Source organism: Anabas testudineus, chromosome 16, assembly GCF_900324465.2.
Source record: "Anabas testudineus chromosome 16, fAnaTes1.2, whole genome shotgun sequence".
NCBI lineage: Eukaryota > Metazoa > Chordata > Actinopteri > Anabantiformes > Anabantidae > Anabas > Anabas testudineus.
The window spans coordinates 17322418-17349042 of record NC_046625.1 but is presented as its reverse complement, the minus strand read 5'-3'; the positions used below and the strand labels follow the sequence as shown (position 1 = coordinate 17349042).

General features: G+C 42.6%; 4 protein-coding genes across 4 annotated transcripts; 2 read left to right on the top strand and 2 right to left on the bottom strand.

Annotated features, from left to right (window-relative positions):
- The first annotated feature begins 632 nt into the window (after positions 1–632).
- On the top strand, positions 633–12666 carry rspo3 (R-spondin 3). Its single transcript, XM_026370696.1, has 6 exons — positions 633–1563; positions 5113–5307; positions 5907–6050; positions 6186–6332; positions 6500–6685; positions 11653–12666. The coding sequence occupies exons 1-6, from the start codon at positions 1464–1466 to the stop codon at positions 11868–11870; spliced, it is 990 nt and encodes a 329-aa protein (XP_026226481.1). The 5' UTR covers positions 633–1463; the 3' UTR covers positions 11871–12666.
- A 363-nt stretch (positions 12667–13029) lies between these two features.
- mdh2 (malate dehydrogenase 2, NAD (mitochondrial)) lies at positions 13030–14604 on the bottom strand. The gene has a single exon (XM_026370695.1). The coding sequence runs from the start codon at positions 14470–14472 to the stop codon at positions 13459–13461; it is 1014 nt and encodes a 337-aa protein (XP_026226480.1). The 5' UTR covers positions 14473–14604; the 3' UTR covers positions 13030–13458.
- Positions 14605–14666: 62 nt separating this feature from the next.
- Positions 14667–18946, top strand: LOC113169352 (E3 ubiquitin-protein ligase rnf146-like). The gene is given in 4 exon segments (XM_026370694.1): positions 14667–14795; positions 15506–15565; positions 15893–15984; positions 15986–18946. Coding segments are annotated over 2 exon segments (1161 nt in total). The 5' UTR covers positions 14667–14795; positions 15506–15565; positions 15893–15904; the 3' UTR covers positions 17067–18946.
- A 465-nt stretch (positions 18947–19411) lies between these two features.
- Positions 19412–22578, bottom strand: echdc1 (enoyl CoA hydratase domain containing 1). Its single transcript, XM_026370697.1, has 7 exons — positions 22550–22578; positions 21819–21890; positions 21252–21427; positions 21013–21155; positions 20517–20569; positions 20296–20376; positions 19412–20201 (listed from the first exon to the last, which is right to left on the bottom strand). Exons 2-7 carry the CDS (start codon positions 21881–21883, stop codon positions 19784–19786), a joined length of 936 nt encoding a protein of 311 aa, XP_026226482.1. The 5' UTR covers positions 21884–21890; positions 22550–22578; the 3' UTR covers positions 19412–19783.
- Between the last annotated feature and the right edge of the window lie 4047 nt (positions 22579–26625).

Genomic DNA, 26625 nt, shown 5'->3' with positions numbered 1-26625 from the left:
ATGTGATGGTATTTCCCCTCTCTGTCACTTCACTTCCAATGAAGGAATACATTTCTGCAAAAAGAAAGGGATTAGGAGCTCCTCCATCTCTTACCTCGTCTTTAAACGTCCTTATTGTAAACACATATACAGAGGTTAACAACGGAGGTAAACAGGTTAACAACTTATAAATAAAATATAAGATATCATTGAAAATCTACTAGAAGTAGTCTCCAGAATTCAAAACTACCCAAGTGAATTCCTGTGCTGCATGTTACAACATCTCTGTCAGAATATGAAAATAGAAATCCAATAGTTGTAAATACATTTTGGCTTAATGTGAATGTTTCTCTAAGATTTATTCAGACCTTTCCACCTTGATTAGTTTAAATGTGTAAAATGACTCAATCACATCACTAGCTGTTTCATTGTGATTCAATAAAGCATCACAAGCTACAGTACACATTTACTAAACCCTCACAGAAATAACTTCAGATCCACCACTACCACCCCCTCCTCTCTCTCTCTCTCTCTCTCTCTCTCTCTCTCTCTCCCTCTCTCTCTCTCTCTCTCCCTCTCTCTCTCTGACGCGGGGGCTTGCCCTCTAAATAAACTTTGGAGTTTATAGGGGCAGAAAGAGACAGAGACACAGCAGAAGGCTGAAGTCATCAGCGGGCCTAACAGGAGGGGAGTGAATGGGTCCTGCACGCAAAGCAGAAAAGCGCTGAAACTGAGATTTACTTTGGTTCCGATCCCTGAAGCGCACAGCGAGCGGGAGGAGAGGTGTGTTTGACAGCCAAGAACCAAGAACCACGAAACATTCAACTCTGAAGTAGACTTTGTGGTCACTGGTGTTGGTCCCGTGGTGTTTTTCTTTTTTCTTTTTATTTTTGTAGCTGATGATGTTGAGATGATATCGACAGCCTGAGTGCGCCTGGCACGTTAGGGCATCCACAGACCGGGACGCGCGGCGTATCGCGGCTGAGAAGCACCGGGAGAGGCAGTGAAGTGTCACCGTGGAGTTCTGCAGATGGATATAACATGTCACACTTTCTGAGAGCCGTGTCAGTGATAATCAACAAGCGTTTTGAGCTTTCTGACTAATACGAATGATTGATTCTATTTTCTTCCTGTGCGCAACACATGACAATAGAGATTTTTGGGGGTGTTCGTTTGTTTTGGGGGGTTTTGAGGGGGAATGCTCTTTATCACAGCGCGGATAACCCATCCCTGACTCAGTCTGGCTTTCTTGGCACATATGAAGACCCCATCCAGGATGTTACAGTCTAAGCGGCCCAGGCACCATTGGGCCACCGTAAACTACCATCACCACATATCACCACATAGCTGGGGGTCCTGCTCTGTCTAGGAGTCATCTACCCTCCAGCCTCTGCCTCCGTCTGGGGGAAGAAAACGGAATCATTTCCAAAAAGTGTTTTGGTGAACATTGACATTGGCTTTACGAGTCTCTCCTCTGGGCTACTATGCACTTACAACTGATCTCCTTTGTTCTGATCATCTTGCACTGCATGGATTACACTGGTTGTCAGCAGCACAGCAGCTCCAGGCACCGGCAGCATAAACGTGAGTATAGGCTGAAGTGAAGTGCGGCATCCCGCCCGGCGATGGTGCGCATACCCACACACAACCCATTGTGTTTTTCCTTTTAATTTTAGCTTCACAGCGTTATTGACCAGTTACACTGAGACACTATTTAAGCCACCTATGTCCTCTTTAGACACTTTTCTGCCAACAAACGGAGAAACCAGCGTTATAAACAGTTGTAGGTCAGCAAACATTCCTATATGGCACCAAACTGGAGCATCGATGTCCCAGTGATGTGAGAAAAATAAATTCATTTTAATCTAGAATAAATGAAATTAAAAAATGCCTTATAGTATGTTGAAACAGCCACTGAGATATTAGTGAGCATTAATGTATCACACGCTCCTAACTACTAATGCAAGATGCTGTTTAGTTTTCTCACTTCTTATTTTCACGCTTCAGTCTTTGAGCTCCACGCTCCACGGTGCCTCCAGTATAATGTGCCTATCATTAGTCCACTTTTAATATGTTTGCCTGTAGACTTAATTGCATTAATTGCTTGCTCTGGATGTCTCCTGGAGCCTCCGTCTCCTGGTTCCCGTCGCTCTCTAGCGGTCAGAGCTGCAGACTTCAGGCAGGGCGCCCGGTTCTCGGGGATCAGGACGGATCCAAATGGATGTTCACAGCTTTAGCTCCCATATTTGGTGATGTAGCTTTAAAAGATTCTACTGAGGTTGTATCGTTGATGTCAGTGAGGTTTGGGGTCGGCCAGAAATTAATAGTATTAGTATTAGTTCAAAAAAATTGAGCTAATGCAAAATTCACAGTAGGTTTAAATAAAAAAAACAGAGGATAGTGGAATAGTTTTATTCCACCTCCCATACAGTTCATCTCTGGACCAACATTATCTCATCTCTGGAGCTATCACTCTTTTCCGTGACACTATGAAATATCAATGAAGAATATTGTTCTTTTCTTCCTACACACACTTTATCACAGTGTCCACATGTACACTGTGACTAACTAAAGCAGTGATAACAGGAATATTCTATGTATCACTCACTCATTTTCTCATAAACAGTATTAAAGAGGCTCTCAGCACAGTAGTAGGGTCTTGGTTTTTCTTAATTACACCACTAAGACTGAACATAACCAGTTTTTTTTATTCTGAAATCAGATCTTAGTATATCACTTATAATTTATAGGCTATAATAAGAATCTCGTTATTCACTACATACTGACATGTCAGTGCTAAAGCTTAATTCACTGCTGTTTACATTTCGTTCCTGTTCTTACTGAGGAGTAGTCTTCCTTCCAGACTGACTCAGTGCCAATTAATTGACAAGTGCTTCTAAGAATCCAAACTTCCTCCAAGGATGCAGATATCTAATACTTCCTGTGATATGAGGCAGGATGGAGGGATTAGTTGGTGAAGGGGTGAACGAGTACAGACTTCAGAGGCAGAGAAGGGAGTCAATGACCACACAGTTAACAGGCCAAAACTACCACGCAGAGACAGAACCCTGGCTCGGAGCTTCCTGTCTGCGATGATGCATGCAAAAATGAAGGCCTGGATACTAACAGTGGAAATGACATACATATTCCATATAGCATATGAAGACAGGTCAGCTTCATAGAAGATGAAGCTGGATTTAGCTCTTGATTTAAGTCTGATGTTATGACATGTCTTTAACATCTTTTGCAAAGGCTGGGAAATTGATGCCACATGATTCCATCATGTGGCACATTTCTCTTTTGTTGCCCAAGTCTTGTCCACAACCCATCTCTGTTTGTGTGTGTTTCAGCATGTGAACGTGTTTTTTTTTTTTTTCACATGTGACTTTGTTGGTATGTTATGCAAGATACCACTGTCCAACTGAGGTTTTGTCAGTGCAAGTGCGAAGGGAAGGCCAAATGCCTGCATCTTAAGACTTATGTGAATCAGGGCGGCTTGGCAGGAACACATGTGGGCAAATGGACAGCCGTTGTAAAGATTGTCGAGATATTTCAAACAAAGTATCCGTGATCTATGGTAAACTGGCAGCTAAACCCTGAAGTGAAAAAGATGGCCAGCTTAAGCCACTGGCATGAAATGCCAAGGCTGCAGAGGAAAACCGATTCCTTGGCTGCTTACAGGGGTTGCTTTTAATTTGCCTGCGACATGTAGCTACTGCAAGATTTTCCAAACAATGTCTCTGGGAACTGAGCATCAATGCATCATGTGAGCACAAATAGGTAAAATATAGGACTCCTTCATGACTATTTTATACACATGGATTTATTTCTATGCTATGAGTAAAGAAATAGGCTGTAACATGCTTGATTTTCTCAATACCAGTAGCTAATACAGTTCTGTAACATCAAGACCCGAAGCCCTTTCTGTTAATGTGTTTGTCCATTAAGTGCAGTCAAGGAGTGGACAGCTGCTAGAGCTTCAGTTTTATAACTTACATCATTTTTGTGTCTATATTAAGTTAATATCACCCGATATATGTGTATATATCTATATACACTATGAACCTAAATGCATGCCATCAAATTAAAATACATTTGCTGTAACTAGTGACAGACATTAAAACGTCTGTCAACAAGCCTGTCAACACACAATTATGATGATTAAAGGCTCAACCCACACTTTTATCTTTGGAAGAAAAGGTCTGGTGAATCATCCCACAAATTAGTGAAGAGTGGGAGATGAAAACGCTCCTGTAAAATGTATCAGTATACACTAAACACTACGGTACTAAAAACCGAGCTGTAAACACAGTATAGAAATTACAGTCATTAGTTGTGCTATCACTCGCTGTGCTATGACAAACCGTTACCCTGCAATAAAACACTGTAAAATGATAAACATTTGTTAAGTCTTTTGTTTTTCTGAGATTATACAGTGAGATATTTCTGTTACTGATTTCTTGACCAAAAACTGACTGTGCACCATCAACCTACAGAACAATGTACCACTTCACAGAGAGATAAGAGAAATGTAACAGACATTAATATCCAAATGTCACATTGCTGTTTCAATGAAACACATGCGATTGTTCTATGAAAATCCATCAGTTGAACAAGAGCTAGGTGCAACTGCGAAAAGAACAATAAACCATAAAGCATACACAGGGTTGCCAGTGAAACTACGTTTGAATGTATAACCCTGGGTTTAACTCCCAGGAGGTTTTGAGTGTTGATACAAGAATACGAGGTTGATATGAATGGGATGGAAAGACAGAAAAAGTTGCATTTAGTTAAAATGTTATGAATTATATCATTGCTGTCTAGGGCTTAAATAGGGTCAACATTTGGCCACCTGGCAGAAAAACAGTATAAATAAGTTGGATTTACTGTAGGTTACTGAGTCTATTCCTTAACAGAAATAAGAATTTCTGCTATGATTAATGCTGGTATTACTAACATGGTGTGCACAAGCACGTCCACAATGACTGACACTGAACTGGGGCACTAGACATCATTTCACTTTCAAATGACCCTAAAAGCGATCTTCATCTTTATTTATATTTTTTCCATTCGTTTTTCTATTGTACCACATTTGAAATTCATACTTCTACATCCCTCTGCTCCTGTCAACAGTGATCTCTGGTGTGAGCTCAGGGTGCCAGCAGGGTGGCTGTCTGACCTGTTCTGACTACAATGGCTGCCTGTCCTGCAAGCCGCGCTTCTTCATGCATTTGGAGAGGATTGGAATGAAGCAGATCGGGGTGTGCTTGACTTCCTGTCCTCTGGGTTTTTATGGCACGCGCTCCCCAGAACGAAACACCTGCACAAGTAAGCCCTTGCATGGTCCCAATTTAAATGATTGCAAGCCTGTAGGCCTGAAAGTGTGGTGTCAGACTTGTGTGTAATTAATTGTCCTCTGAATGAACGGGCATTATATTCACTCTAATCCTCTATCATAAGAAACACACACAGAAATCCATCACTGACTTGCCTTGTGTTAAATGTGTCCTCTTAAAATGGTGTTTTACTGACCGACGACAGGGTTGAACATGTAGTCTAGTTGACAAAATATATTTATGTCCTCTCTCCGTACACACTGCTTTAACAGTTTTAAGACCTTCTGGTGAAATACAGCATTATGTGTTCAATATTAATAAATTAATGGAAGGAATGTTAAGTCCACGTGTTTCCCTTTAGTGACATTAAATTAAATCAGTTACTGTTTTACTTAAAATGAGAAATCATAAGTCACCCTGTGCATCAACCTGTCTGCAGTGGCTGTGTATTCCTGACTGTATTTCTAGTTACAGGCACAAACACACACACACATACACACACTGACACCCTGTATATTTAACACGCAGGACACACACGATAATTTGTGCGGTTAAATAAACAGTGGTGGTGGGTCTGTGTTTCTCTCTCAGAGTGCAGGGTGGAGTGCGACTCCTGCTTCAACAAGAACTTCTGCACTCGCTGCCGAGCAGGATTCTACCTGCACCTCGGCAAGTGCCAGGAGAACTGTCCTGAAGGGCTTGTCCGCAGCGACACACAGAGGGAATGTGTTCCCGGTGAGTGGCCAAAATTCACATTCAACACGTAAATTAACTAACTAGAATTTAACAAATACATCTCACTTTGGAACAAAGAGTGAAACCTTGTGTTAAATATGGTTACCAAATTCACATGTGCTTATGTTTTTGCAGGCTGCCCTGCAGACTGTGAGTCGTGCGTGAACAGCGAAACGTGTACACGGTGCCAGCCACACCTGTACCAGCTCAATGGGAGGTGCCACCATATCTGTCCAGAAGACTATGAGCCCAATGACAAACTCATGGAGTGCACGCCACAAGGTCAGTCCATGCTTGCAGATACTGCAGGTCAGAAGATGCCTTTCCTTGTGGAGGGTAGAGGAGCTTGCCACATGTGGTATAGAATGGCTACAAGTGGCAAATAAGCTTGAACCAATTTCAAACTCAATCTCACTCTCACTTATCTTTCTCAATTTCTCCTCTGTCAGTGCACTGCGAGGTGGGTGAGTGGAGTGAGTGGAGCCCCTGCTCCCGGTCAGGGAGAACCTGTGGCTTCAAGCGCGGCCAAGAGACCCGCACACGACAGGTCCTCCAGTACCCGTCGCCCTTCGGTAAACCATGCCCCGAGATCTCAGAGATCAAAGAGTGCCTGGTGAAAAGGAGAAAGTGTCCAGGTAAAGAAAACATTCATTAACTACTTACTGTAGCAAATCTGTTCCCATGTATAAAAGCAAGATCCTTCAGATTCACCCCATCATCTAAACTTAAATGTCAAAAGAATCAGAAAAGCTGTGCTACTGAGCCATCACACACGCTGCCAACACTGCATTTGTGACACATGGCATGATTTCTACTCTCTATGAATTCCAGACCTTGCTGCTTCAGCTTGTATAATCAGAGCTAGTCTTTCTTCCGCTCAGGACTACGACTGTTTACTCAGAGGATTGTCATTGTGGTTAGAGTGAGGACAGTGGGTGAACACACATGTGTGATGTTGCAACGGGTAAGTTGTGTGTTTTCCCACGAGACCTCTTCAGATTTTTAAACAGTTAAACCGCTTTCTCTTGCTTCTTGTAAACATGGAATAGCGTGATCATATCTAATGAGTAGATGAGCTTGTATCTTATAAAACCCATTGCTGTGGTGCATTTACACCCGCCTTGTGTTTGGTGGGTACTGCATGAGGTGGACTGAGGTGGATGGAGGCTGCGGCTGGTTGTTTTTTAGCCTGGGCCCTGTAGTGTTAAATGACAGATCGCAGACAGGGTGGGAGGCTTAGATCCAGCCCCCCGAGGCCTCACACTTGCAGAACAAACAGTGCATGTGTATGTGTGTGCGCGTGTGTGTGTGTGTGCATGTGTAGTGTGTGTCTGTGTGCGTGATACAGGAGTTGACGCTGGAGCAGAAACAGCCAGCTCAACATCAACATCCTCCCCCTGGGAGGCACGCGGCAACCAGGGGATCAGTATTGGTTTATCCTCACAGCTGCCAACACACACACTTATACTCGCACCAACTCTGTCTCTGTCACACACACACACACACACACACACACACACAAACCATTACATGAACACACAGTTTCAAACTTGCACACACACTTGGGCACAGCAAAACAAACACATACCAACTTTGTCTTGCTAAAATAACTGCACTGCCATTGGTCTTGGTGGTAATTTGTGAAGAGACATGGTTGACATGGTTTATAAGGCAGACTATGTCCTCTGTCACCCTGACTGTTCCTCTCTCTCACACTTTCGTTCTGTATCTCTGCACTGATCCATTCCCCTGTCCTCACACAAAGAAAACATAGACCCCCGTATAAGCCCCCTGTTGGTGCTCCCAGTCAGTCAGGTTGGGGCCAAGACTTTAGGGTGAAGTTGACAGTTTTGTAGATAGAAAGAAAGAAAGAAAGAAAGACAGAAAACACCACAGACCCTGTTTATCAACCATGAATTACTAAGTTGCAGTGAATGAGAGCTAATTATCTGCCTCGGAGCATCCTCTCTTCGCTGTTTACGTTCTGCACACGCTACAGGGTCAATGGTCCGACCTCCGAGAGCCCCCTGGTAATCCTCCAGCAGCCCTCAGACACTGATACATCCTCCTTTTCCTCCTCCTTCGCTTCCTTTCCTCATCTTTTGCACTTGCGACACTGTTTACTCCTCCACATGGGCCTAGAAAGTCTTTCTTCATCTTATTTTATTTCACCATCTTAATTATCCTGGCTAATCCTAGTTTTTTGACTTTTTATTTTCTAAAAGAAAACAGAATTGTTTTTACTTTGGACAGAGCCTGACTAGCTTATTTCCTCTGCTTCCATGAAAGCAAATGAGCATATTTCCCAAAATGTCGACTTCACACAAAATCATATGCTCTGGTGGGCCCAGAGTAACCCCTAAACAGAGGTTTAAATTAATTTAAATCAATAAAGTTGCCAACATACAGTATTAAAACTTAAACTCCTCCCTAGAATCAGAAACACTAGTCTACAGCTTGTGAATATTTACATGCACACACACCGCTGCCACCCCCTCTCAAGTTAACGCTTGTTGATTTGTCCTTCGATCAACCTGTAGTTCACTTTTCGATATCTGCCCTCTACAAACTTTTTAACGGCCACACACAGAAACATACAGTTAAGCAAGCTAACATCAACCAGTCTCTTGAGGGGATTGTCCCACACACACATGGCAGGCATTCCTCTTGTGGGACAGCCCATAGCCTTTAATCCCAGCCTGGCTCCCGCCAAAAGCTACCCGGACGACAGAACGCCTGCCACGGAGGATATCCCACTATAAATGTGCCTCTAACAACCTCTAACAACACACACACTTACACAAAACCCACCTTATCATCAGTGCCCCTCTGCTCTGTCATTTGATTGTTTTTTCTTTCCTATTTTCACCTTGTTCTTTTGTTTATTTTATACTCTCTCTAGTTATTTCCTACTTTTTATCTCTGTCAGTTTCACTAGTGTGCAAACCCACTGATTGTGCAAGCACACACACACACACACACACACACACACACACACACTCACACAGTGCGGTGTCCCACTCAAAGCTCCAGTGCCTTGTGTGCATGCTGTAACTGATTTTAGGAAGTTACACTGGAGCCACAGACAATTTAACTGGTCTATATTAATGACTGTGTGCAGGCAGGGATTTCTGGGCACTAACACAGAAAGAACAGGGTAACACATTTGTGCATCCTGGATTAGCCACTATTTAACTAGAGAAATGTTCTCATCATTACCGTATTTGTCATCTGTGTACTGAATGTGGAACTGATTGTATTAAGAACTTGAAAGCAGTTATAGTCAAGGTTTTGATTTGATGCAGACCGTAATTTGACTGACATGTCAACTTTGTGTACTATGTTGGACAATATGTATTTTATAGCACATCCAGTTATAGGATAAATATAAGAGTGTTAGTAAACAAATCTGAATTGAAACATTCAGTGTCGATTCTGCAACTACAACTGAAGCAGACTCCTGTCCCCTGCATCCAGTCATTATGCTAAGTGAGGCTAATTGTCTCCAGGTCTTTGCTTAATACTTAACAGACAGCCATGCGAGTCGTGTTGATCTTCTCATTTCACTCTTATAAAGAAAGTGAGTATTTCCCAAACTTCTTATTACATTAGTGCATTCATTACCTCTTACAGTGATTTAACAATCGAAAGGGAGCGATACAGCAGCCGTTTAATAGTCCAGACTAAACAATGTCCCTTGAATAACAGTGTTTACTTATTTCATTTAGTACAGCTTCACACTGACCTTAGAATTTCAGTAAGAGACTATGACTCTCAAAATCCTTTATCATTAAGCATACTAAACTGATTTAAACCGGTTTAAAGCATGTGTCTGGACAAAATAAACTGTGCCAAGTATTACAACTCTCTTGAGCAACACTAGCATGTTCACTTTTGGACGCACTTCACTTGAGGACTGATGGATTCCCCATAGGAGACAACATCACTAGCTAGCATTACTGTTGTCCAAACAGCATATTTGACATGTATCAGAAAGAAATGTGACTAATTAGTGATGTCTCCATGTCGATCTCTAAACAGTTCCACTTTCAAAGACGCATAAAATGTGAAGGTTTTGCTTGAACTTTCACCTTGTTATGAAGCCATTTCAAAGTGTGTACAAGCTCCAGTTTATTACTGGTTACCGTTTTCATGTGTTGGCCCAAAAGCCAACACTGATTCACTGTCAGTTTAAAAGTTTGATGACATTATCCATTAAAACTTGGCTTTTGGGAATGTACTAAATGTCTGTTGAACATGTTCCAAAACCTCCAAAGGTGTCTCATTTGGGCTCCGTTACACACATGTCAACACACAGTTTACAAAAAGCCCATCAGAATCTGTTCCAACTAACCAAGCGCAGGTTGGTTTGATAAACACTCTCCTAATCATCTCAACACTGGCATGGATTAGGTTTCTCCTCTGGCTTGACAAAAGCACAGGGGCTACAGTATGACTAATCCACTGAACTTGTAAATAGTTATGGTGTCAGGACAGAGAAAACAATGAGAGCGAAGGGGACTTCCTGTGTTTATAGAGGACAGAGGCAGACCCCTGAATGAGTCAGTGCACCAGATTACTCCATCCATCCATACATCCATCCATGCACCCAACTATTTTCACTATCTCGGATTCTGATTATTTCTAGCTTCTTCCTACAGCCGTCTTGCAATTAAACCATGTGCACACTGAGCTGCCTATTATGTAATAGTGCACATGCTCACATATATGCACTTATGTCCTGTGCCCTTTTCCTTTCATTATTTCTAATTAATAAAACACAGAGGACATTTAGAGCTTGGTATCACAAGACCAGAGTGTGTGGATCAGATATGATTTCTGGTCACAGCCAGAGCCCTGGCTAGATTAATAAACAGAGGGGGAAATGATGAACATATGGGGCCGAACATGAAGCGAACAAGGGAGACAGAAATCCTTTCTCTCTCCCTGTGTCTGTGCCTACTGCCTACTTCAGCAGTTTCACAATCCCTGACCCGCCAGCCAGCCCGGCAGGCCGTGCTGCGCTGTTCCACTCACACATGAACAGCAGCAGTACAACAACAGGAAAGGGCCTCCTCTGCTTTCACTTGCAGGTCCCGTCTCCAACATCCCTGGGGGTGGACCTTGTCATTATCATTAATAACTGTTAAGATAAACAGTCAGTATTCCTAAACTCTTGGCTTTGTTTATGAGATGGTTTTGCAAGAACAGATAAATTGGGGTTTATTTAAAGGTTTTCTATTTTTGACAAAGGTGTAGTCAGGGCTGCAACAGATGACAATGTGACTGCTGTGTGTGATTAAAGACTGCCATCTAGTGGTCTGCATTAAGTATTGCAATCACCAGTCACACCGCAGGGAAACTGAAATCTGTGGTGTGCTACAGTGTGCTCACGCTCTCACGCGGTGTGTCTACTTTAAAAGAGTAGCTGTTGTTTTAAATATTGTGGATTTCCACAATTACAGGTTGATACATGGCTGTTTGCCGAGTATCTGGTCCTTAAATCACATGTTCAAGCAGCAGGTGCTTTGTCAGACATTAATTTATACTGATAAATAATGACCCCAGTTTACTAATATGCTTGTTTTTCTTTAATTTCCAGGAGGGCGGAAAAAGAATGAGCGAAGAGAACGGAGAAATCGCAACAACCGGAAAGATAAGGATAACCCAGAGGGCCGAAGGGAGAGGAAGAGGGAGAAAGAGCGGGAGAGAGACACAGGTGAAAATGACAACCCTGATAACACGAACAAAACGGAGCACAGGCATCGCAGGGGTCACGAAACAGAGCCAGTCTCCCCCGATGACGGCCTTGTACAGTAGTGCTCTAATGCCTCCCCAAGTTTTCTTCCTCCAAAACTTCCCCACCTTCACCCACTGTTCGCCCCCCTCTACCCCTCTCTGCAGGGGTGTTGCTGCTACCTGTATGATTTGAATATACTGTTTGTGCACAAGTGGGATGGGGCATGTTCAGCCACAAGGCTTGGGCCACTGCGGACTTTAAAAGGTCGTTTTTCTATCCCAAAGCCTCTACTGCTTCACTTCTACCACTGAGAGCGTCTCTTTTGAAACATGCAGGAGACATTGTTGAGACTGACTGGTGTTCAGGCCTGAAGAACAAGTTAAGAAGTGACTGCGTGGAGGCAGACGGACTTGGAGACAAAGACATTACTCTATGTGCTTGTTGATACGGTTATTTAATGGGGCCCTGGTACAACTTTGTGCGTCTTGGTGTTTGAATGTAGATTTCGCAACACTATGTAGAACAGCTGTTTATTATTGTTGTTCCCATTCTTTAGATCATTTTATTTGCCACAGAATTTGTAAAGAAAGTAATAAAATTTGCTCTTGCCATCTTCTGACATCTTCATAATAGCTGAGGACAGACGTAGCAGAATCTGCATGCTGTGAATCAAAGGAATATGGTCAGAAACTGAAAATAGATTAACATGGGTGGCGGTATGTCTTGGACAAAAGCTTTATCCACATCGGTGATAAACCAAAACTACCACTGTTTTTATTTTCCTGTGTGTGTAAAAGGAATCTGTGCTCTCATTAAAGCTCCTTGACTGGGAACCAAAGGCACCTGTATGTCAAATAAAACTATAATGGGTTTGTACCTGTGTCTGTCATCCATTTATCACCTAAATAATGTCTTGTGCAACAATTTAAAAGGTAAATGCAAAGCGAAACTCATTAATAAGCAGCAACTACAGTACATTTTGCCATAATCTTATCTGGGTGCAAAGTGTAGCAGCTGTAGAAGTCACATACTGTAATTAAATTAGTTAGATCAGTGTATAACTTCAATCACTTCTATAATGTTAAGTTGAGCAGCTACAACTTCACGTCAGAAACACTTACTTGCTTTGAAAGTTACTCAATAAAGCAGATTTATCATGTGAAATATGGGTTGATCAGTTAAATGTAGACCCATGTGTTTAGGTTTAGGTTAATGGAGAATGTAAACAGAAACAATAAATCATCTTTAAAGCTAAACTGTTTATTGACGGAGTGCGGATATTGTTCATCATTAACATCTTTTTGCATCAAAAGGCATGACAGTATTTCCTCATCATTGAAACAGCAGATAAATCCACACTAATACAGACTGTAGGCTACACGAAAATATAACTTCGTTTGAATTTGACATTTGCAAAATACAGATAAGTCACAGTACAGTATGTACACACATTGTTTCAGAATTAAGCCATGTTTGAAGAGGTAAGGGAATGAAACACATAGGAATAGGGAGGTCAAAATCAGGATGTCTGAATGGAGGTGATCCTACGGCTAAAACTAAAACAAAAGAGGAAACACTGTAGCAGATCTTGAGAATTACCCAGATGCCCTTTTAGTTAAGATGGACAAATTAACAATAATCACAGCTGTTTGTTTTAAAGTCCTCTATTCACTTCATATTAGCCACAAAATCCTCGCCCTTCTTGATCGAAGACTTCAGCTCGCCAATGGCATCAGCGACCAGCTTCTCCTCGAAAGCAGACAGCTTGCCCAGACCGAGGTTCTTCTCAATGCCGTTCTTGCCCAGCAGGAGAGGTGTAGAAAAGTATTTGCACTCCGTCTCCTCGGACCTGACAAAGGCGCACTCTACTACACCTTCCTTTCCATTCATGGCATCCAGGACAGAGAAGGTGAAACGAGCACCAGCATAGGCCATAGAAAGGGTAGCAGATCCGGCTCCAGCCTTAGCTTTCACCACCTCTGTACCTGCCTCCTGGATCCTGACGGTCAGGGCAGACAGCTCATCAGCAGGAAACTCGACTTTGGGTGTGCACTGAGAAATGAGAGGGATGATGGTCTTCCCAGCGTGACCTCCAATGACTGGTACATTCACGCGAGCTGGGTCAAGGCCCTTGAGCTCTGCCACAAAGGTGTTTGCTCTGACAATATCCAGGGTCGTGACACCAAACACTTTGTTGGGGTTGTACACGCCATGCTTCTTCATAATCTCTGACGTAATGGGGATAGTGGAGTTGACGGGGTTGGCGATAATACAGATCGTGGCCTCGGGGCAATTGCGGGCGCAGGCATCGGCCAAGGTGGCAACGATGGTGGCGTTAGTGTTGAAGAGGTCATCGCGGGTCATGCCGGGTTTTCTGGGTACACCGGCGGGGATCACCACGACGTCGCAGCCCCGCAGGGCAGCATCTAGCTGGTCGGGGCCCAAGTAGCCAGTTACATGGGCCCTCGTTTCGATGTGGCTGAGGTCTGCAGCCACCCCAGGTGTGTGGGCGATATCGTAGAGGGAGAGGTGACTCACCAGGGGGCTGTTTTTGAGCAGCAGAGACAGCGGCTGGCCTATGCCGCCTGAAGCTCCCAGCACCGCTACTCTGGCGTTGTTCTGCGACGAGGTGGCGAAGCTCCGGGCGAGGCTAAGAGCGGGTCTCACGGCACGGGAAAACATTTTGTTTCGGCTACTTCTTTTCTTAATTTAACCAAACTAAAACTTTCTTCGGAGGCCCCTCTCGTCTGTGACACGAACGTCCTCTAGCCACGAGCAACCAGGAAGACTCGCTAACTGTCATGCGTCAAAAATAAGCGTCGTGCGACTGTACGTCGAATTGCGTCAGCGCGTTATGTTGACGTCGTCGTCTTTATCTCAGCTTCTCTTACGGAGGAAAACAAAGCCAGTTAACATTGAAAGTCGGTGAATTAGCTTTGGAAATTGGTGCCGTCAAAGGAATTGTAACTGTAAACCAGGGTAGCACAGCACAGCACAGTCTAAAGGTATGGTATGTACGCTGTCGTTGCATTGTCTGTCGTGAGAAAATGCTTCTCGGTGCTATTTATGTCGTCCTGCTAAAATAAGCTAGCGCCATCAGATGAACTCCGTCTATTTGCTGGAGTCCGAGTAATGCCCTTAGCCTAGCCAGCGTTAGCCACAACAGGTTTAATTGTTACGATTTCTTTATCAGTGATTATATCTTTCTGTAATATGGCTGTTTGTATTGTGCTTTTTTGTGACTGTAACAGCAAGCCCATGGATGTTGAGCTGGTGATAATGTTCTGTATCCTCCGATAGCTAAACAACTTTGGGTTTAGCGGTACCCTGTCTCCAGTTGGTTTCAAAACAACATTACATAGTCTTACAAGCATTTGTTGACTTTACTGTAGTAACGTGACATGTGTTCTCCACTGTGCTTATTTTAAGACCAGCTGGGTTAGTACAAACTTGTAATATTTACCCCCAACCTATCTGGCACAGCTGCTGGTAGTCAAGACAGTTAACAGAGGAGCCCTTTGTCCTACACCCTTAAATAACCTGCACTTGAGTCATTGCTAAGTGAATTATCAGTAACCTGTAGCTAATCTGTTTCAATAGGAGTCTTATAATGTAACTTATTTGTCACATAGTCTCCATTTTTGTGTCCAAAAGTGTTTAGGTTGGAATTTTTTGTTATTGTGAATCACGTTTGTTCTTCTTTTCCTTTTGGTAGTGACAAGTCTGAAAGGCAAACCGCTCTCCTAATGATACATCAGCATTAAGGGCACTTTCAGTAAGTATAAATATAATGTAAATAGCATTTCAGCTTTGTCTGATGTCTCCAATGACAGATTTTAGTGTCATCTGATGTTTTCAAAGCAACGTCATCTTTGGCACTATTTGCTGTTAGCATCAGTGGCTTAAAATAAAAGGTGCATTTATTAATAGTTATATATGAGACTATTTTCCATTTATTAAATCAATAACAATAATATTGGATATTGTTTTGTTGTTGTGTTTTTTCTATGTTTGTTGTTAAAATAAAAACAAAAGAAAAGGTAATGTGACACTTATAATCATATCATAATAATAATTATTTACAATTGTCCTCTTTCTTCAGAACTTTCAAAGGATGGCTAGTTGTGGGGAGGTAGACCACTCTGTTAACTCACTTCCATCCACAAAGAAAGGCACCAACAGTGGTGGTGGAAGTGGGAAACAGTGCAGAATCATCATGCTCTGGCTCCAGCAGCTCGTCCCCAGCCTTGTCTGTGCCGGAGTGTGCCATCTGTCTGCAGAGCTGCGTCCATCCAGTTCAACTGCCATGCCATCACGTCTTCTGTTTCCTGTGTGTGAAGGGAGCCTCCTGGCAGAGTAAACGTTGTGCTCTCTGCAGACAGGAAGTACCAGATGACTTTCTGGAAAGGCCTACACTTCTCTCTCCAGAGGAGCTAAAAGCGTCAGCAGGAGGTCGGGGTGGTGCAGCAAGTGATCATGCTTGGTATTATGAAGGTCGTAATGGTTGGTGGCAGTATGATGAGCGAACCAGCAGAGAGCTGGAGGACGCTTTCTCCAAGGGTAAGAAAACAGCTGAAATGTTGATTGCAGGTTTTTTGTACGTGGCCGACTTGGAGAACATGGTGCAGTACAGGCGCAACGAGCATGGCCGTAGACGCAAAATGAAGAGGGACATTTTAAATATCCCCAAAAAGGGAGTGGCAGGACTGCGTTTGGACACTGATGGTGTTAATGGGGCCATTGGGGCAGCAGGTCGGGAAAACTCTGCTGATGGGGCTGATACCACAGTAGCAGGTGTACAACAGCAGGTTCCAGGTATCTCTGCTACTGCTACAGCTCCTCCAGCCACGGCTAGACCTCCTACTTCTCTTGGTGGTCAGCCTGGCACCAGCACTAGCCCTTCTCTTGAGGATGCTCTCTCACAGTTGCAAATCAGCCCCAGGCCCACACCTTCTCAAGAGCGGTCTGGGGCTGGGGAAGGGGAGGAAGAAGATGAGGAGGAGGAGGCTTCACCCTCTAGGTCATCCGATCCACACACCTCTGTGGATGAGTCTGGCTCTGGAGACTGGAGTGATGATGAGGACGAAGAGGATGAAGAAGAGGAGGGGGGAGATGGCGAGCGTTTGGAGCCCTGGGAGGGTAGGCCAAGGAGGCAAAGACTGAATCCAGAGGACAGAGCCCCTCCTGGTGCAGAGTCTGCCTCTCCCCCTTCCTCATCCAGTAGCAGTGGAAGGTCCAGAATGCCTGATGGCCAGTGTACAGTGACTGAAGTATGAAGTCATCACTGATACCATCATCACCAAATGGCTATTTTCCTTTCCATTAATTTATTCCTGACTTTATGCTGCCGTTCACTCAGTCACAGATTGGATGTGGGTGCGTTGCTTGGTACAAGAGAAATGAGGCATTTCACATGAAATACCAAACGTAACCATGTTTTTAGGTAAACAATTGATTTTTGCCACGCAATTCGGTGCCTCATTTTGGCTCACAATGATTTGGATGTATATGTGTGATTTGTTTGTCTGTCTCTAATAGGCACTTAGCTGGCAGTTTGGCACCTAGCTAAAGATGGAGGATATAATTTGTGCTGCTTGAGTCATCATATTGACAGGTGTTTCTGTTATTTTGTCCACTATATTTATAGTGGACTAAATAGTGGAAACACCTCTGTGATTCGGTGATCATACAGTTAACTCACTCTAAACAAAAACACAAAATGATCCCATTAATAAATGGAGGATTATTGCAGGACTGTTGATTTGAGTAAGGTGTATCTAATAAACTGCCAACTTAGTGATGTTGAGGTAATGTTTGCTGTCTAGTAAGACATGAGGTACAGTTGGGCAAACACTCATGTGGACACAGCATGTTGGTGTGAGCTGCAAAACGTCATAATTGTCTAAGTATCACATGTTGTGAGCTAGATTTAATAGACCAATTCAGCTTCCACCAGTCTGCTGTCGTTTAGCATTTGCTGCAGGCATATTGAGTCTAATTTAAATAATAGTAAAAGTGGAATGACTCGCCAACACGCTTTTGCCAGTCCTAGGTGCACTTGTGTTTTAAAGACCGGGGCTTCTTTATGTCCCATTCCACATTTGTGACATGCAATGTGAGAAGGCATAAATAAGGATGTTACTCCTGGAAATGGAACTTTGTCATTATCAAAATCATGAATGGCTGCATTCTTCTCACCTACACTTCTAACTCCTAACTCTCTCAGCTAACATAGCACAGAGAAATGAGCTTCTTGGAGACTGCTGTTGCAAAGAATTAATCCTTGATAACTTGTATCCACCCTACCTAAACGATTTCCTTCAAATTTAACACATTATCAAGCTGTTTTTTTGTTGTTGTTTTGTTTAACTGATGCAGTAGTGATATCTCAAAGCAGATTGCTGTTTAAAGAAATTCTTTAGGCCGTTTGTTCAGATGAAGAAATGAAGCATAGAAATATTTAAGAACACTGGTAAACTATGTGGTTGTTCATTTTTTTTACAGCATAGTTAAGTTAAGCCCACAGGATTATCTGGCTGCCTGCGTAGGGTTTGTCTTTACTTTTATTGCAATTAACCTGCAGCTTTCTGAAATTCTAAAATCTGTAGACATTAAAAATCCAATTTTAAATTATTGTGCATAGTAGAAGTGGATGTGAAACTCATTTAAACTATTCCCAGCATTAAGTAATTGGCATTTCAACGTAAGTATCAGTGTTTTTCATTTTAAAGTTCTTGGCTTTTGTGGCCTCATTTGTATTCTAACGGTCCCTGATAAAAGTATTTTCAATTGGTGTGATTCTAAAGTTTTGTGATTTGTGCGTGTTTGAAGAGAGAGTTATTTAAACACTACTGGTTGGCAGGATTTTCAGAAGTGATACTCTTGGTTTCAGTTAGGGTAAATGTTTGTTTGTATTTGCGTTTCTTGTGGTTGTAAATACTCTGGAAGAGAACAAGAACATGCCATCGCTACTGGCCATCCTGCAGAGTTAGTTATTTTTATATTTCTTAAACCCTTACATCATCGGCTCAGTTTAAGACCTTCCATACTGAAGAATAAAGTTTGTGTAACAGTTTTTGCTTGGCAACTTTTTTGTTACATGGTTTGTAATTTAAGAATAAATTGTGTCATTTCATCATCCTAAAATGTTTCATGTGCTTTTGTGTCTGAATATTAGATTTATTTAAACTCTTAATACCGTGTGATGGGGTGATCGGTTTGGTTTTACTTAAATATTTATCTGGCCTCAGTGTTATATCAGCATCTTGATTTATTGTTGCGATTTTTCTAGGGATAAAAAATAAATAAATAAATTCCCACAATAGATGAGGGACTGAAGTATTTATCTATTCTTAATCTGAAAAAGTATCTCGCAGAGAAAAGAGAATGAAATGATCCCAAATGTCTACAATTTGCAACACACCCTCTGCTTTTTTTGTAATTAGAGGCCATGTAAAAAAATGTATTTCATTATGAGGCTTACTCCGGACTTCCCCTCACTCAGCCCTGTAGATGTTTGGTATTCAATCCCCAGCAGCTATTCACCCTCCATGAGTGTGACAAAGAAACGAGGCCTAGCATCCTCCAGAGACCTGTCCTATTCCTACAGTCTCAGAGTGCAGGATTCTGCTTTTGCAATGTCTCCTTTTATTAAGTAATTTTAAATCTGCAATGAACATGAGCTATAAATAAATGCCACACCCAACAAAGCACTGTACTATACAGTGAGCTTGGTCACATTTTAAGATGATTTTTCTTTTGTTGACTGATAGGCAGTGGATTTAGAAGATAGAGAATGTAAGCCTTTAAATGCAACCAATCACTCACTGTAATGCATCTCAGCAGACCATTACTGTCGATTAAGAGTCTGTGTCTCCCCAAATCTATTGTAGCAGTTTCTGTGCAATATCTTGCAAACAATTTCAACCAGGCTTATTCAAAATGAATATGTGCTGATCTGCTTGTAAAATACAGAAGAGACACTTTGACCACATCACTTGTGTTTAGACTTGCTAGCCAGGGCCTGCAGGTTAGCCGGACCGCCCCACACCGTCCCAAATACATCCTTCTCAGTCCTAAGAGCGTCAGACAGAGGGAGCTCTCTCCCCGACACCGCTACCTTCTTCACAGCCTGGATGACAGGAGCAGGTCCTTTCACATAGCGACTGAGCCAGTTTTCAGCCTGCTGTAAAAGAGTCTCTGCATCTTCCTGCACCTGGGAGGCCTCCAGGACTCCATCTGCTAATCCAATGTGCAGGCCATATTGAAAGTCCACTTTTAGAGCACCACCAAGAAGTTTCAGTGCACTCTGGCTTCCAACAATGTGGACAAGTCGTGCAGCACCGCCCCAGCCGGGAACCAAACCCATATGTTTATGGACAAACTGGATCACACTGTCAGATGTCATTAATCTGAGCGAGAGACATACAAAGCTCATGTTAGACTATTTGCCGCGTTTGGGTGTAAAGGTAAAGCGTAAAATAGATCATCAAAAGAAGTCATCACCTGAAATCACAGGCAGTAGTGAGTTCAGCACCTCCTCCCAGTGCTTTTCCCTCCACCAGAGCAACAGAGATCAGAGGCAGCCTGCAACAAGACAATTATTCTGTCAGCATGTTATGTTGCACGTTACACAACAGGACCGCTCCAACTTCTCTGAGCTCACACTGGCTGCAGCTGCTTTTGTCCGCATAAATATTTAGCGAATAAACAATCAGCGGTCTTACCTGAGAAGCCTTGTGAGAGCATTCTGCATAAACATGCACATCTTCATCCCGTCCTAAAAGGCAAAAGACACGTTGTTTAGATATATTAGTGTGTCACACTCTCAAGCACAAAGAAACTGTTAAGAACTATAGAATCAAAACACAGTTTAAAAAGACGCTGTCAACTCATGGACCAAAAAGTACAAGCATATCTTTGCGCTGGGTTCCTGCATCAGTCTCCAACCTCTGACATTCGCCTACAGAGTGGTCAGCTCAACAGCGCCTTCCTACCTGAACACACTCATCTACTAGTCTGCAATTCTTTTCACCAACATTGCCAACAATAAGTTAAATATCCAAAGCAAGATCAATGGTATGATAAATAAACTACTTGCTTCTGTACACACAGCAGTCTCACCAATATAAAAAAAAAAAAACACTGAAGACAGATCCCTTCATTAAATGTAATTGTAAAGGTAAGAGACGTTATGTAGTATCTCTGCTCTCTCTCTCCTACCTCTGGATTAGATAATGCTCTGACAGCATTTAGGTCCGACCCGGAGCAGAAAGTTCCTGCAGCCCCACGGACAATTAGGCCTTTGCCATCGCTCCAGTTCTCCAGCTGGCTCACCTTTTCCTCCAGCTCCACCATCATACTGCCTGGGAGGAACAACACACTTGGATGCAGTGTAATTCAACTGTGTTAATGCACTTACTCACTGAGAAAATCCTCACTTGGAGTGTTAGTCACCTTACCAGAGAAGGCGTTCATGCGGGAGGGGTTGTTGATGGTTAGCACAGCGATGCCAGAGTCCTGTTTGAGCAGATCAATGGAGCCTCCAGGAAAGGCCTGCAGCTTCTCTCTGACCTCCTTTTGGGTGAAGTCATGAGTGCTGGAGTAAACACAGCCACTGCTCCGTCTCTGCAGCAGTCTTTGAGCACCAACGTTCACACAGGTTATTAAAAAATACAATCAATCACGTCAATCATTACAAAGAGAGGTTTAGAAGGAGAAGAACTGATTTACACAGATCTCTGATTTATTGTATACAGAATGCATTAAGAAAGTGAATGTTTTTACTTTGTCTCTTATTTGATCAGATCTGTGGTTAAACGCTATGTGACTCATCAATTCAAGTCAACCTCAGTGTGCAATTATACTGTAATTGTACAGTAGGATAAAGAGTCTGCATAGCTGCCTCATGGAATCAGAGTTATTATAGAGGAACAAGTGTCAGCACCTCAGAAAAGTGCTTGTGTTCTAATTAAGTGGCTTTAACTGTGTCCATGCGATGATCCTTATACACCCAGTGAGTCCTTTACCTGGCCCAGGATCCACAGCTGCTACTGCTTTTCAGAAGCTCTCGCCTCAGTGCACAGAGAACCATCCTGCTGCTGTGGGGGGGATGAAGGATAGAGGAGAAATGATTCAATTTAACCTTAGCTGGAGAGAAGTTACATCACAATTATCACCTTATACGACTTACGCGACTGAGGGGGGGGGGCTCCTCTAGTTTAAGGACAAGAGCACTGTCAGCAGAAACAGCAATAACCTGTGATGAAATAACTATGAAACACAAAGTGACCCTACTAATGCTATGATTTGTCATTGTAGGAAAAGTACAGGTGTTTTCAGTGTGTGACTGTGACATGTCCAAATGTCCACTTAAGACACAAAGTGTCCAATTACAGACACAAAGATGAAACAGCACAATTAAAAGAAAGAAGTTATTAACCTCCACGGGATCAGTAGCTCCTTAAATGCTGCTAAAGTCATCAAACATGACATAAGAACTGTGATAGAAACAGCCTTTTAAAAGCAGGGAGCATTAAAATAGGAATGAGTTTTATAAACAGCTGTGTTTGTTATAGGTCATCTTTTCATTTGGATAATTTCACTATATGATTTTGTCCGATTGTTACATTAATATGTAGCCGACAGTGTCCGACACATATAAAAAGATCTTATAAGGAGGAATACGTCTGGCAAAGCTAAATGTACGATTCTGCTCCAATTATTACAAAATATTTTACAACGAAATACCAACACTAACCTTCTCCCAGAGTGTTACACTGAAATCCGTCCCCCTAGAAACGAGAGCTCCTCCGAACTTGACTCTGCAACACACGTAGTTCTTCTACTTCTCCATGTGGGGGCGCAATAATCCTCCCATGATTCTTAAAAGAAAATAAAAATATATAGTAGACAGTGATATTAAGCCACATATTATAGCCACATTTCACACAACACTCCACAAGCGTTAGTTTAACGTTAAACACGGGGTGTAGTATCATTTATCACTGGCCAATGTACAGCACAGCGAGACCTGCTCTTTGTCTGTCTCAACTTTGTAAACACAGGATACAGAGGAACCAGCTCCACAGACATGTCCTTATTCAGTAGCATTGACAGAGGCCTTTAAATAACACCCCCAGGTTGGATTACAGAAATGGCACACACAGGATTAAGGTGCACTGTTTTTTGTGTCTTTTTGATAGCAGCTTCGACTGACTCCACTGAGCTGAGTTTAAAAAGCAGCGTCTCAGTGGGTAACCCCAGGTCTAGTACCACATCAACAACTTGTCAATCAAAATTCTGCTCTGAGACTTTTTTAAACACTGCACACATTTTAAAATGTCAGTGATAAGTAAACATATTTTCAGAAGTATTACACAAGAGCTTCAGAATATAATAACTGAAGTTGGGATCAGTCTGAGTGAAACTGCGTTAAAATGTCTGTTTTCATTCTGTTTGCTCTGGTTCTGCACCTTTGCACGGACAGATTTAGTTTGAGAAATGTTCTTGTTCACCTCATCCTAGAAACATGATATATCACGACTGTCTGTAAGTTAGAGAAAGGACATTTGGACAGTGAGACAAAGACACAAAAAGACAAGGGGATGCCTATACACTGCCTGTCCAAACGAAAAAGTCCCACACTCTAATATATCGTTACATCTCCTTTAGCTTTGATTATGGCGCACTCATATTCACCGTGGCATCATTTGGATAAGCTTCTGCAACGTCACAACTATTTATCATTATAAATGATTCCTGTCCAGAGTTGCAAGAATTATGCATTCATTTTTCACCAGCACATCCCAGAGATTCTCAATGGTGTTAAAGTCTGGACTCCGTGGTGGCCAATCCATGTGTAAAAATGATGTGTCCTGCTCCGTGAACCAGTCTTTCACAATTTGAGCCTGATGAATCCTGGCATTGTCATCTTGCCCGTGTCATCAGGAAAGAAAAAATCAATTGATACAATGATCTGGTCATTCAGTTTATTCAGGTAGTCAGCTGACCTCATTCTTTAGACACATAACATTACTGAACTTAGACCTGACCAACTGCAGCCATCCATCTATTATCCTACAGTATCTGCTTTTCCTCTTAAGGACACCCTGGACTTTGATTAGTAGCACTATTGCATTGGATTTGATCATGCAATGTGTCTGAGTAATGGCCAGTCTAGTGTATTTTTCCCCAAACTGATGGATTTGTTGAATCTGGGTTTCAAACATAAATGGTCATCAACAAGGATACAGTACACTGCATCCAAGACTGCAACTCTATTTTAAAATCTACACCTCTCCGGTCTATTTAAAAGTGGGGAAGGAATTCCAAAAAGCTAGTGGGTCTCTTCCCAGGCAGCCATTCCAGACATGGCAACTCTCCTTCTTGCTCTGCACGGTACATTGAGTCAGGTCAGCCAGCCTGCAACCTGTCTCTAAACATCATTCTGTGAAGTGCAGCACCTGGAAGACATAGAGAGCAGTTGCTAAAATCATCAAGTTGTACACAACTGATCTATCTGTGTGTGGCGGACTGGCAACCTATCTACAGCATTTTTACTTCTATATCCTTTCATTCCTTAACCACTGTGCCTGGTCACATTCATTCATCTTTTCAGTCAGCCAGCCAAACTGTTCTAGGATCTGTCCAGATATTAGTGATGCAGCCGCCGACTCCTGCTGATAATAGAAGCGTATCTGAAATTACAACCTTGCTAGTAGGAAGAGGGGGAGACAGAGATTCACAGTTTAAACAACATTTATCTATTTATTTATCATCAATTTCATTGCACGGAAGTCTGTGTGTGTTACAGTGGATGGTTGTGTGTGCACTATTTGTGGCCTGTAAAGCGATGCATCAGTGCACAGATCAATATGCAGCTGCCTGGAGCTCCACAGGAAGTCAGGGAATGCGCTACAGTCAGCATGGCTCTATACCAACTCACCAAGATAAGGAACAGACACTCACACATGCACATACACGCACACTTGCACACGCATACACACGGGTCAGATAAGTGCCAGAAAGCATCTATTTCAGGGCAGCAAGAATGGCAGTTTGGCAGGTGCCAGAGGCTCTCCGGTGCCTGGAGGTTTCCTGTGAGGGGTGTGGGGAGGGCAGTGGAGATGAAAGGCAAGTAGCCAGGAGACACTGAAGGGCCAATGAACACTTTTCCAAAGCAGCAGCAACTGGGATGTTACTGTAGCAACTCACAGCACTGACCACGGACAGACAAAATGCAACTGCTGTTTCAGTATAGTTATTGTATGTTGGAAATCATCAAGACATAGCTGTATAGCAATACTATATAAAATAACTTTATTCACTCCTCCTAATAACTAATGCCCACGTAATCTAAAGTGATTCTAATCTCCTCAGAGTGAAAAGAAATGTTCTGCAAAGATATACCTAAAGGCCAGGTGAAGGTCTAGTACGGCTGTGTGTCTAGCTTCATTTCTGAGGACACGGAAAAAGCCAGAAGCCAAACTTGCCCTGACACCCATCAACAACGAAAACACACAACTGCTAATTAGAATTCCTGTGTAGCAGGGTGGTCTCAAGGCTGTTTACTCAGAGCTGTGAGCAGATTCAGTCTTCAGCGTGGACCTGCTTTGGTCTAGACACTTTAACTTAGATCGTAGATGCCACTGTTTAAAGATTTGATGGGTTTGATGGGTAAAAGCTTTTCTGTACTACCATGAGCCTTACAATCACCATCCTGTGTGCATGTTGGTAGCATCTCAAATGAAGGCAGACCTAACAACCCCATTAGTGTGTCAACAGCTACTGGCAAAATAAGAAAAAGACTATTGTCACAATTAGCTGCTGCATCTACACGGATGACAATCATTTTGTAAAGTAGCTACAGCCACTCTCTACTTGTATAATTAAACACAGATTGTTCCGTAAATTCTTTCCAGTGCTATTTTCTTTAAGCAGCACTGGAATCAAAACAGTTAGCACTGGTTATATAATCAGTTCAGCATCTGGAAGCATCCAGACCTGAGCACAGGCCAATACTGGGAAGCTACACTCCTGCCCAACCTTGACAAGAGGAAAACAGGGTGAGACAGTCAACACGGACTATGACAATATTTATATTTATATGAGCACCGGGGTAGGATTTCTGGCACCATAACATGGTCGCACCTGTTATGTCGGTCAGCCTAGAGGGCCAGCTTTCAGGGTGAGGGGTCAGGTGTCTCTCCCTCTCGTCTGTGTTTGTATGTGCATGCGTGTGTGTAACTGATTTATTTACCAGACAATACTTGTCATTATGTTCATGAAATCGTGTCATCAAGTATAATGGGGTTCATTACAGCACTGTGTGTAAACAAAATCACAAACAAAACATTTTTGAAGGAATAGATGCACACTGTACACTAACATAAACAGACTAGACTCACACCCCCACTCTCACAGTGATGAACTGTTCCTCTGCTGCTGTCACGTAGCTCTGCAGTCATTACTCAGAGGAAGAGATCACAGTGTCACCAAACATGTCAGCCACAGAGATTAAAGCAGCCAACCTGTCGTCTTGGTTCTGGTGCTTCATCTTTGTGAGCTGAACAGTCACCTAGACCTCCTCTTGATGTAGCCACAGAAAAAAAATAAGTGCAAAGTTTAAGTAATTGACTTCTTTTTAACTATATTCATCCTGGTTTTCACAGTGCCACTTTACAAATGGGCTTAAGCTGCTATGACAACTTTTTGAATCGTAATTATTTGACACACATCATCAAAGCTGCACAGCATGATATAATATAAATGTAGCTACAATAGTGTGTGACTTGAAAAGAGAGGCACAATGGTTTTGGTTAAGTCTGTATTTTT

Excerpts from the sequence above, each read along its gene's own strand:
- echdc1 (XM_026370697.1), bottom strand. The coding sequence starts at position 21,883 with ATGGTTCTCTGTGCACTGAGGCGAGAGCTTCTGAAAAGCAGTAGCAGC. Across the intron at positions 21,156-21,251 it reads CCGCATGAACGCCTTCTCTG|GCAGTATGATGGTGGAGCTG; the intron begins GTAAGGTGACTA and ends TGTTCCTCCCAG. Across the intron at positions 20,377-20,516 it reads GCTCTCACAAGGCTTCTCAG|GCTGCCTCTGATCTCTGTTG; the intron begins GTAAGACCGCTG and ends GTCTTGTTGCAG.
- rspo3 (XM_026370696.1), top strand. The coding sequence starts at position 1,464 with ATGCACTTACAACTGATCTCCTTTGTTCTGATCATCTTGCACTGCATG. Across the intron at positions 1,564-5,112 it reads CAGGCACCGGCAGCATAAAC|TGATCTCTGGTGTGAGCTCA; the intron begins GTGAGTATAGGC and ends TCCTGTCAACAG. Across the intron at positions 5,308-5,906 it reads AGAACGAAACACCTGCACAA|AGTGCAGGGTGGAGTGCGAC; the intron begins GTAAGCCCTTGC and ends TTTCTCTCTCAG.
- mdh2 (XM_026370695.1), bottom strand. The coding sequence starts at position 14,472 with ATGTTTTCCCGTGCCGTGAGACCCGCTCTTAGCCTCGCCCGGAGCTTC.